Source organism: Protomyctophum bolini (assembly GCF_963924005.1).
Source record: "Protomyctophum bolini genome assembly, chromosome: 10".
In the NCBI taxonomy this organism is placed as follows: Eukaryota; Metazoa; Chordata; class Actinopteri; order Myctophiformes; family Myctophidae; genus Protomyctophum; species Protomyctophum bolini.
Genome location: NC_137871.1, coordinates 10,855,214 through 10,866,960, shown reverse-complemented (window position 1 = coordinate 10,866,960; position 11,747 = coordinate 10,855,214). Strand labels below are relative to the sequence as shown.

The 11,747-nt window shown below is 43.6% G+C and overlaps 1 protein-coding gene across 6 annotated transcripts; it reads left to right on the top strand.

Moving 5' to 3' along the window:
* Positions 1–324: 324 nt before the first annotated feature.
* LOC308322712 (uncharacterized protein) lies at positions 325–11,498 on the top strand. 6 transcript variants are annotated; one of them, XM_080774111.1, is made up of 23 exons: positions 325–436; positions 893–1,954; positions 3,040–3,101; positions 3,285–3,323; positions 3,589–3,676; positions 3,977–4,048; positions 4,381–4,506; positions 4,825–4,950; positions 5,142–5,258; positions 5,793–5,917; positions 6,062–6,309; positions 6,701–6,782; positions 7,032–7,147; positions 7,261–7,336; positions 7,409–7,499; positions 7,945–8,020; positions 8,120–8,145; positions 8,380–8,508; positions 8,791–8,921; positions 9,152–9,932; positions 10,188–10,281; positions 10,427–10,548; positions 10,813–11,498. In XM_080774111.1, the coding sequence occupies exons 2-23, from the start codon at positions 917–919 to the stop codon at positions 10,843–10,845; spliced, it is 3,798 nt and encodes a 1,265-aa protein (XP_080630237.1). In that variant the 5' UTR covers positions 325–436; positions 893–916; the 3' UTR covers positions 10,846–11,498. The 6 variants fall into 6 exon arrangements, with proteins under 6 accessions (XP_080630237.1, XP_080630238.1, XP_080630235.1 ...); XM_080774112.1 differs by having other exon boundaries at positions 7,261–7,499; positions 9,152–9,680; positions 9,774–9,932; XM_080774109.1 differs by having other exon boundaries at positions 4,384–4,506; positions 7,261–7,499.
* The last annotated feature ends 249 nt before the right edge of the window (positions 11,499–11,747 follow it).

Below are 11,747 nucleotides of genomic sequence, written 5' to 3'. Positions count from 1 at the left end.
GACTAGTGCTGTGCTGCAAAAGCTTTGTATCTTTTGCATCTGCCCTCTTTGTAGGTTGTTGATCCACTCAGCCTCAGCCATAAATATTATTATTAATGTTATGTTATTATTAATTATTAATATAATTATTAATATTATGCACTAAATTATCGCATCATGATCCGGTCAAATAATTAAAGAATATTAACCGGATAACACTAGTTAATTCTGAAATTTGTGTCAGTGTGACCCTTTTTTTCTTCTTAAAAAAACTGAAACGAGAACGTGAATGTGTTTTATTTTGAAGTTACAACCGGAAGTCAATATATTGTTTATGCGTTGTGTGGACTATCGAAGCCAAACGTGACCGATACTACGAACTGTGTTTGTTCTGTTCATTTCTGATGATCGCGGCTGGTTAATACTTATAACATTTATTCGCCATTTGTAAAACAAGGTAATACCCCTTCTGAATATGTAGATTTAGCTAAGGTGAGAAACTGAGAAACATGTTATCCGATACTATCTGAACTGTGTTCAGTTAACGGAGCTATAGGTTCAGCTAATGTTGTTAATGTTGATGTTATCGATCGAGTTTCAGTGGCCTATCATTGTTGCACTTAATTCCAGTTTAAATTGCTTTTATGATTTCCCTGTTTTGCAAACCGATTCGGTTCAACTGTAATTTCAACAGTAACAATGCATAATGTGAATGCAAAACAACACAAACCGTATAGGTTTTTTGCGGGGGGGGGGGGGGGGTGTTGTAGTACTGCTTATACAGAGAGTGTTGCCTATTATATCTCAGTATAATTAAGGTATCCAACACCCATCAGAAACATCACGTTCTCAAATTTATCTTTTAATACTTTTTGTATGCCCTCTCTTCTTCCCTGGTGACCTCTGTCTGCAGAGTGCGCTGCTCAGTGGTTCCACCATGTCTAACAACCACCAACCATACAGGGGACATCCTCTTCCTGCACCGACCGAACACACCCACCCATCTTACAGCTCTTCAAGTTCAGATCATAACCAACACTTTTACAGGCAGCCCCTGGAGCATTCATCTCCTTTTTCCTCCAAGTCTTCCTCCTCCTATGCCCCGTCGTTGTTGCCAGGCTCCGACGGGGCCCTCAATATCCTCAAAAGCTGTGGACTCGAACCCACAGACCTGTCCCTGCTGGCCGAGCTGCCAGAGGACGCCCTCACACTTGACTCTCTGCCTCATCTCCTTAAACAGATTAAAGTCAGGAGGGGAGGCGGTGATCAGACTTCCGCCACTCCTCCTGCTCCGCCTTTCTCCTCCTCCTCTTCCTCCTCTCATCCTCCCCGCTCATCTTCCCGTCAAATGGCCATTACGACTAGCTCCGCCACCTCGGGGGAGTGGGATAAACTTCGAACGCAGCCTATCCAGTACCCATTAGACCACGTTCTCCCGACGGCAGCCAAGTCTAGACCACTCCCACACGAGCAGGTACAGGATTGGCAGGACCGCTGGGGAAACCCCCGGCAGATCGGTTCTATGACTCACCACAAGACGTCGTCGTCGTCATCGTCACCGTCACCGGCGTCGCCTTCAGGCTACGTAGTGGACTATGGCCATAACGCCAGACCTGCTGTAGGCCTGTATGGCAGAGTCGGCCCCAGCTCTGCAGCATCAGGGGAGAGCACTAAAAAGCCTCCTTCCTTATTCTCTCTGAATGTTGAGGAGTATCGACCCAAAGCTTCCTACAGCAGGGTGCCTCCTCCTGCTTCCCTCTCCTCTCAACCCAAGGTAGTTGATTACAGAAAGCCTGCTCCACAATCTAGGGAGTACATGAGTCAACCTCCACTGCAGGTTTCTCCCTACATTGGTCAGCCGAGTTTGTCTCAGAAGCAGCCATCCCGGAAAGTAGCCCTGGACTTCCATGGAACTCCTCCAATGACATATCCTTACACCTGCTCTCTATGTGAAATCACCGTGTTGTCGGAGAAGGTAAGTACCTGCTGGTGTCTCTCACATGTCTTCTGTTTACTCATCTTCTTCTCTGGCAAAGGCGGGTAGGCTGTTGTTTCAATAAACTACAGTATGTACAAAACGCTGCTGCTTAACCTGCCTGCTCGTCACCAAAAGTCCCCTTCCAGAGACCACATCACACCAGTCCTCCGTGACCTTCACTGGCTCACAGTCAGACAGAATACATTTCAAAATATTAGTCACAAATTCACAATCTACAAGGCCCTCAACAACCTAGCTGCATCCTACCTACGTCGTCCTTCGCCACTATGCCCCCTCCAGATCCCTCAGGTCCGGTGATGCTAACTTCCTGCAAACCCCCAGGACCTCGGGCGACAGGGCTGTCATTTTCCATCACCTCTCTGTGGAACACGATTCCAAAGCCCACACCTACTTCAGATATGCCTTCCCCATGTCCCATTTCCATTGTTTTACGTTTTATATTTATATTATTGTTAATTAATGTAAATCTTTGACTATCCAGAAAAGTGCTCTATATAAGTCTATGTCCATAATTAATGATTACCTTTCATATTCCAACGTCATGTCCTGAAGTTTGTAGCCACATCATGTCATGTTCAAAGTAGTAGAAGTACAACTTCCTGCCTGTGTTGTCTCGATATGTCGGGTTCTGTACACCTCTGATCCACATTTTGCAAAATATCCCTTGACTGGAAAATGGAAAGAATTCACTCAAGCTTCCTGTTTTCTGACACAGGACACCATCATATAAGTCACTCATTATTGTTAAATAGGTATAAAACAAGCTTCCTATTATTTTCTACTGCTTCATAGTGAGCTGTGCTGTGTAAAAAAAGATGTGCTGCATCTCTCTTGTAAACGAGGCTAGTAGCTTTTAGTAACCACGGCACTGGGTAGGAGATTAGCCTTGGAGGAAGGTGTACAAAGCAAGCATGCTGGCTCTTGCATCAGTAGAGAGGACCACAGAATGTCTGCACAATTTATTTATTGATTCCGGTCATGAGGTGGCCATTTCAAATATTGTAGTGGTTTCCAGTGGTTAAATGATCCCTTTTATAATATTTTTCTTTTGTAATTTGCAGTACTGGAACAACCACGTCAATTCTACTCGGCATGCGGATGGACAACTCACCGTGCTTCAGCAGTGAGTCAGCACTGGACAAATTGTTGTTTGACTCTGTGAAGGGAAACTCACAGATATTCATTTTTGGAAACACAGATTCATTAGACATTTTCTGATGGGCATTTAGATTTGTGCAGAATGGTTGTCCATTCAGAATGTGGTTCTAGTTGTGTTGTAATGGTTTGTCTGCCTGTCTCTCCTCAGGTTTCCTGCCTGGGACTGTAGGCTGGATAATACCAGAAGGTATTGTCACAATTCATCAGTACAGCTCCATGTTTTCCATAACATTTTAGTTATTTACTGCACTGTTGAAATTTATTTTTGTCATACCGGTATTTGATATTTCACCCAATCTTACCATCAACTAAGTTGTACACACACACACACGCACGCACGCACACACACACGCACGCACGCGCGCACACAGCCATACACACACACACACACACACACACAATTGTTATGGTTTGTGACACAAGACCCATTAAACTGTATTGTGTCTCTCAAGCTCTGACAATGAACAATCACAGAGGTCGAAGAATCATGAAGAAAGGGCCGCACAGCGAATTCATCCGAATAAAAACAGAGCAACGAAGGTATGCTGTTTATATTTCAGCTTTTGTGTACACACGCGGGATGCTATTATGTCACTGCTGCCCATCTCTACAAACGCCTGCGGGTCACGCATTCTGTTAGATGATGTATTAATACTGCTGCCACTTTACTACATTGTACCAATTCCATTGGCTAAACCCCATCCCAAAAGCGATTGTCTAATGCTAATCCAAATAGTTTAACAAACGTTGCTAAGCTAATACGTATAGTATTATTGTGTGAATATTCACTGGCATCACAATTTTATTATTATTCACCTGTTAATGTTTGTTACGTTTCAGTTCAGTGCTACGACGCAGCAGAATAAATACAGCATGCTGCAGATGCAATCTTTTAAAAAGACACAAACGAAGGTATTAACTGTTTTATATTTCAGCTTTTGTGTACACACACAGGATGCTATTATGGCCATGGATCATGTTACCGTTTAAAAACGACACTATAGGCCATGACCCATCGCTATCCTTTCACCTGTGTTATTCAGGGTTACTTTAGGGCAGGCTTTGGTTGTAAATGGAAAAACATGAATAAAACCATGACACTGTTGACGGGTGTAGTGAAGTGAGAGGGTTTCTGGGTCATGACCGAACAGCCATTGAAATGCCCTTCTCTCCAGATTAGATTAGATCGGAATAATATTCCTGGATTGAACTGACTGTAAACTCGTTTGTTTTCTGTCTCCCAGCAGCGTCCAGCGAACGGGAAGGTGATTTCTGTCAAATTTGCAGTTCAGTCTGTGGATGAGACTCACCTGAGGTCCCTGGTAGAAACATTTGGGAAGGTTGTCAAAATTATTCTGTTCCCAACATTGGTAAGACTTATTTACTGCACGCACGCATGCACACACACACACACACAGTATAATAGAATCTCATTCACTATAGAAAATAGCAATTCTAGTTGCTATTAAAATGCTCTAAATGTATTCGCTTCATAAAATGCTCCCAAAAGTACTACAATACTACATACGTATTAGCTTAGCAACGTTTGTTAAACTATTTAGATTAGCATCAGACAATTGCTTTTGTGATGGGTGTTTAGTGAAGGGACCAATGGAATTGGTACAATAAGGCAGTAGCAAAGTGGCAGCGGTATTAATACCTAATCTAGCAGAATGTGTGACCCGCAGGCGTTTGTGGAGATGGGCACCAGTGACCAGGCCAGAGATCTGGTTAAGTTTTACGCGAGTAACCCAATCTCTGCCGGTGGACAGAAAATCATCTTCGATCACTCCGCTACTTTCAACTTCCTACAGGTAATTTCAACTTCAGTCATACTTAGTTGTGTGTGTGTGTGTGTGTGTGTGTGTGTGTGTGTGTGTGTGTGGGGGTCGCACACCGACAATAGCAGATGTACATGCTCACAACAACATGCTCACAAAAAGAAATCCCATTTCATCACGTGAATTAAATCGCTACTATTATTGTTGTGCCTTTTTCCCTCCAGAGTTCTCGTGTGGTGAGTTTTACCCCCGGCCCTTCGGGAGAGGACAACATCTCTGACCTGATCGCCATCATCAAGCGCTTCGGTCCTCCTCTGTACACACTGCTCCTGCCCTCAGTGGTAATATCCGTCCTGTCCCTAAACCCAGCTCGTCTCCCCCCCAAAGAAAAAAACAACAAAACAAATTGATGTCTGGGATACAGCACAATAAAAATAAAAGCACTGGTACAATTCATTGGCACTATGCAGTTAGATGTCTCTATATTATTATAACAATCCCATTTAGCCTTTTGTCATTTTAGAGTCAAAGGGATTCAAAGAAATGCACAATAAAGTGCACAAAGACCCACACATCGTCTGCGCTTGCAATATGAACACTTTTATTAGGCAACGTCAAAGACCTTCAGGCATCTGTATCTAGAGTCAAAGGGAGACATTTTAAGTAAATGTAGTTATTTATGTTAGTAAGGACAGTGGTGGGAGCTGGGAGGAGTCATGTGAAGCTGAAACATTTGTAATAGTTTTTTGCTTGCAGTCAATTATCTTATGTGTCATCTTTACAGGGACTACGGTACTTTACACGTAGTGTAATATTTGTCTGCTTCGTTAGTGGTGTTGTCTGTCTTATTATTAAATTATGTTTGAATCAAACAGGCTTCTGTGGAGATGAAATTTGCACCAGATGCTCAGAAGCTGGTGGACTATTATTCCACGAACATCCTGAAAATAGACTGTGTGGCCATTAAGGTGTTCTTCTCTGGAGAATATAACACACTCATGTAAGTTACATTCTGGATTAATTCAACCTTATGTGGTTTTGCTAATGGGACAATATCGCCTCAATATGGTGTTTATAATCATCATGATGATGATGAACACTGCTTTAATGTTGATGTGAAATATTTGCTTCTAACGCCCTGCAGGAGAGTGCCAAAAGCGAAGAAATACGACGAAACGGAGAGCTCTGTGAGGAAGAGGAGTAGGAGCCCACGTAGGGCAGGCAGGACAAGGAGCAGGAGCAGGAGCCCATCCCCAAAGAGGAGGAGTAGAGACAAGGAGGACGGGGGAAAGAGGACGGACAGAGAGACCGTGAGCAGTGAGAGGAAGACGGAGGTTGACAAGGAGAGGGATGGAGAGAAGGAGAGCAACATAGCTGACAAACCGCAGTCTGGTGAGAGTCAAACATCCCTGTTCTGGGGGGATATTTGCAAGAAAGTAGCCGATCACAATGTAGAGATTTGGTGTCAATAGGAAAATAGCATAGCGCTTGTTGCCAGAGTTTAATTGTGTTGAACATTTTGTCTACGCTTGCGTGTAGAACTTGCCAGTAAAGCAGTGTAAATTATTTTCGAAATGAGGTTTCATTCGCGGCAATGAAAGCATCAAACCAGTATGAATGAGGCATCACCAAATGAACAGTTTGATGTGACAAATTTGCTGGCACATTTTCCACATGGTTTATTGGTCACGCTCGTAGTGGTAAGGTTCATAACTCTTGACCATGGAGAGGAAAAAATGAATCAAGCCGGTGACCATGTCCACCCTCTTTACCACACCCACAGAAACCGCAGCTGATAAGCCAGTCCTTTCAGGGCCTTCCCAACCAGAGACCAATCGGAACGATGGACACCAGGAGGACCAAGTGTGAGTTTATTGTTGTCCATTTCCCCCTGAACTCGAGCAACACATGTAACCGTCTTGTTTGGAGAAAAGGTCAAAGTAGAATAGTGATCACAAATCAAAACATCGAAATATTGTAAAACGGCAGGCCTTGTATTTCCATTCAGTTCTTTTAAAAGCATGCATTTGTTGGCAGTATCACCACGCAAAACGTAATATAAATTACGTTTATGAATTAATTATTATAATTAAATGTAACTGATCTCCAAGCAGGTCTGAAGAGGACAGCGACATCGAGGGAATGGAGGTCTTGGGAGAGGACGGCGATTTTGTCGAAGACTCTGATGACGAGAGAGAGGAAGGAGCAGAGGACGGTGAAGGCCAAACGGGTACAGTGAAAACAAATTGCTTTAAAAAAATGCTTAAAAACTAACCATGTCAAATGAAGATTATATTGTCCAAAAAGAAAATGGTTCAAAACGAAGCTACTCTACCTTTGCAGCAGAGAAGAAGGAGACGGAGGAGGTCCCAGTACAGAGCACTGGGGCCAGTACAGAGAGCACTGGAGCCAGTACAGAGAGCACTGGAGCAAGTACAGAACCAGCACAGAGCACTGGGGCCAGTACAGAGAGCACTGGAGCCAGTACAGAACCAGTAGAGAGCACTGGAGCCAGTACGGAACCAGTGGAGGTGTCGGAAGCACAGAGTGACCAACAGGAGGTACCAGAGGAAGGCGTGGAGGTAGGGAAAAGTCTTCTCCGAATATTAATGTTCATCTTTAATATTAATATGCAGCTTTCAAACATACAGTGTGAAACCTTTAATATCTGATTAAGTGTTGAACGATAAGATGCACCACATTAAATCCTGTTTGGCGGTGTAGATGCGGGGGTTGGGAGTCGATCTCCATGTTTGATGAGAAACATTTTATTATTATGGCACAATATTACAAAGTGTGTGTGTGTGTGTGTGTGTGTGTGTGTGTGTGTGTGTGTGTGTGTGTGTGTGTGTGTGTGTGTGTGTGTGTGTGTGTGTGTGTGTGTGTGTGTGTGTGTGTGTGTGTGTGTGTGTGTGTGTGTGTGTGTGTGTGTGTGTGTGTGTGTGTGTGTGTGTGTGTGTGTGTGTGTGTGTGTGTGTGTGTGTGTGTGTGTGTGTGTGTGTGTGTGTGTTCGTGTTCGTGTTCCAGTCAGAACCAGATTTCCCAACAGACCTGTCCAGTTTTATCACACTGGATGAACTGGGGGAGGAGACGGAGGAGGAAGGTAATGCATCAATCACTTAATTACATCCTCTTAAAGGTGAATTTCACAAAAAAAGAACCCAGGTTAGAATTATCTGACGGATTTCTCTTTCCCCCCCAGCGGAAAAGTGTGGTGATAAAGACGAGGTGAGGTCTAAATCTGTATAAACCCACTCTAGTGACACAGTATGTATTCTAGTATAAACGCAGCCGTATCTTAGATATAGTATGTATTATAGCAGAAATACACTTTTATAAAATGTACATTATAGTAGACGTATGTATTCCAGTGGATATATGAAGTCATACTGTACTCTAGTGTGTATTATATAAGATGTTCTGTTGTTTGAATGCTTTTAGAATGTCATATTGTGTTTTTAGGAGCAGTGTACCAAGGTTCTCTACTTTGAGAACCTCCCTTACAGGGGCTACTCCGACGATGAGTTCCTGTCCATCGTCAAAGATTACGGCAAAGTGCATCGATACGACCTTTGTCGCGGACAAAAAGTGGTCTGTTCTACTGTCCGTTGGACTTTTCTACTGTATGTCTGACTGCCCTACTGGCATCAGTCCTTGTAACCGTACTCCCTAAGAAATAATTCATTGAAATGGCCAATTTAATTCATTTGTCACATCATGTCATCTGTCATGTCGGTCAAATCGAGTCCCTGTGATCCCACCTCAATATCGTGTACGGGTATATTGTGTACATATATTATGGAAATATGAAAAAACAAGGAAACCTAAGCAGAGTGCCATTTTCATGTATTAAATGTTTCACTTGTATTTCAGGGCTTCATTGAGATGGACAGTGTATTCGACGCAGTACGAGCAGCCACGGTTCTGTCCAGCAAGACACTGGAGTTCAAAGGCTCTGTCCTCCTTGTCCAGCTGTCTGATCGATACAAAACACTCGCCACTGGGTCAGTACATACTGTATGACGTTTCTATCAAACTATTAAAAACATGGATTTCAATCGATCGTCACATCTTTTTGGTAACGCCAAACGTTTTGGTTGAACTACTCCCAACTGCTGTATAATTCCTAGGGAAGATGAGGAAACTGATCACCCTCTCGGTCAGAGCAAGTGATATTGCATTATATCACGTAAACATAACATGTCTATTCGTCTCTGCTGTGTTTGTGTTGCAGAGGGGAACTTGAGTCAAACTCGGATGAAGAAAACGAGGACACGGACAGGAGGAGTAGCAGCAGGAGGCTCATTTCCAGGAAGATATCGGAGACAGAGGAAGAAAACAGAAGGGAGGAAACCGAGGGGGAAGAGGAGAACAGAAAGGAGGAGGAGGAGAAGATAAAGGAGACAGAAGACAACAGAGAGAAGGGAGAGAGCGAGGAGGAAATGAACAAGACGGGAGAGGAGATAAAGGAGACGGAACAGGAGGAGAACACAGAGGAGATAGAGAATACACAAAGGAGACAAGTGAAGATGAGAAAACAAGGGAATCGGGCGAAGATGAGAAACCAAAGGGAGGAGCAAGAGGCGGACATTGCAGAGGCCAACGGAAAGAGAATAAAGGAGGAGGAAAGTGAGGAGGAAATTAGCAAGACGGGACAGGAGACAGAACAGAGAGAGAACAGAATGGAGACAGGAGAGGAGGAGAAAACAACGGAGTCGGGAGAGGAGGTGACGGAACAGGAGGAGAATAGACTGGGGACGGGAGTGGAGAAGAACACAAACGAGACGGAAGGGAGGAAACGGGGGGGAGAGAGGAGGTCACAAAGACTGAGAGCAGGAAGGAGGAGTGAGACGGAGGAGGAGAAGACAAATGAGACAGAGGAGAAAACAAATGAGACGGTAGAGGAGAAAACAAATGAGACAGAGGAGGACTACATAATGGACACAGGAGAGACCATGCAGGAAGAGACGCCCGCTACCTCGGAGGAAGTGGCGTCGCCTGAACCAGGAAGTGAGGTACCGTAATGACGGTGTTTAGTTATTATTAATAGCAGACCTACTATAAACTTGTAGGTCTGCTATTTTTGAAAAATCGTAAAAATGTGGCACAAATCTTTGAATACCGGTAGGTATATATTCTTTCAGAGCGAACGTTTTTTTCGACGTCGGGACTAAATGGGTTAAACGGCATCAATGAATTCTGTTGGAAAAACATGATCAACAGATTGTGAGGTTGTGGTTTCATCTGTGTTCTTTTTTTTCTCCGTTTAGTGTCCCAGGGCCAACCATAAGGAGAACCCAGAGGCAGAGGTCACGGTTCCGAGTCCGACTGCTGCTGATCCCATCCAACCCACTAAGCCTGTTGGTGAGAAACAACACTTTGTTGAGTAGACGGTCCAATTATGTCCCACTGAGTGCCTGACACAGTATTCAGGTTTTCATTCCAACTAAATACTACACCACCACCTCTTTTAACCACCACGGAACATATTTCACTGTCTGTCTTACAGGTACAGAGTTTGTTCGTCCTGTTGTCGGTTATTTCTGTAACTTGTGTCAAGTGATCTATGCTGACGAGGACGAAGCTAAAAGCCAACACTGCAGCACTCTGCAACATTACAACAAATACCAGGTCAGTAACGTCTATCTTATCTATAAATGCACCAAGTCTCTGTATGTACGTAATCCACGTAACCCTAACCCACCGACTTCAAATTCGACACCACAGGGAGTGCAGTGCCCGGTGTCGAGTCGGTCCAGAACTGCTCCAAAAAGCAGTCCATTGTTTAGAAACCACTGGTAGCCAGAAAGCCCTATTTAGCAATGACAGCCATTACTCCCAACATCTCTACTAATCAAACTCGCTTCTATTGTCTTATGTCCGATTTTAAACCAGGAGCACACAGGTCGTGACCCATGGACCAGCTGAGTGTTGTCCATGTGAGGAGAGGCATGGACCGAAATGGACCTTTCATTCAGACCGTCTTCAATAATAATCTGGGCTGGCTATTCCTTAACCACGTCATGAACCCTAGCATTCACGTGGCAACCACAACTGCGTTGTCAAGCGACAACAAGTATAGAGCCGATTGACATATGATTGCGCCCAGGGCAGCGTTCGGCGGATTCGTCTATACTGGGCATTTTTTTGTTTTTGAGCTGTAATATACATTATATATTCCCAGTCGGTATGTCACCACAGAATGTATTATGTAAACCACACTAGATGCTAAGATCTTAGAGTGTATATATATTAATAGAGGGAGGAAACCCTGAGGCGAAATGGACATAGTGGCCGAATTTGTTATTGAGGCAAGACGCAATGATAGTCGATTTGGCCCAATCCATCCCAGAATGCACTCCAGTGAAATCGCCTCATGCGCTTTTGAGCAACTTAATGCAAGTGGATGAGCGGAGAAATCCGGTGCCGTCTCTATTAATATATACTCTAGCTAAGATACATTTTATTTGGTCAAATATATAAAACTACAGTATTTTCTGAACGCTTGTGCCCCCATTACGATTTTCAGCCATTAAACTTTTAACATGTGTTCATTGAGTTTCCTTTGTCATGTAAATAAAGAGGCCAGAAGTAAACATCTCACTCTTTTATCAGCGATACATAAACAGATCATTCACATTTGACTATGCTTTCCGAGTTGTATTGTAAAACAGAATGAAAGAGTTTAATCACGTGTTCCAATTCAGTTTAGTCGGCTTACTTTATTTAACTAAACTAGGTACAACTTGGACCTAGGGGGAGCCAGTTGCACCGCCTCACGCTAAGTTCAAACTTAGCCTAGTTATAGATTAAATTCCTTTTAAGTCAAG

Coding starts and splice junctions, on each gene's coding strand:
- LOC308322712 (XM_080774107.1), top strand. CDS start 917: ATGTCTAACAACCACCAACCATACAGGGGACATCCTCTTCCTGCACCG. Junction 6,783..7,031: donor GGACACCAGGAGGACCAAGT/GTGAGTTTATTG, acceptor ATCTCCAAGCAG/GTCTGAAGAGGACAGCGACA. Junction 8,922..9,151: donor TACAAAACACTCGCCACTGG/GTCAGTACATAC, acceptor TTTGTGTTGCAG/AGGGGAACTTGAGTCAAACT.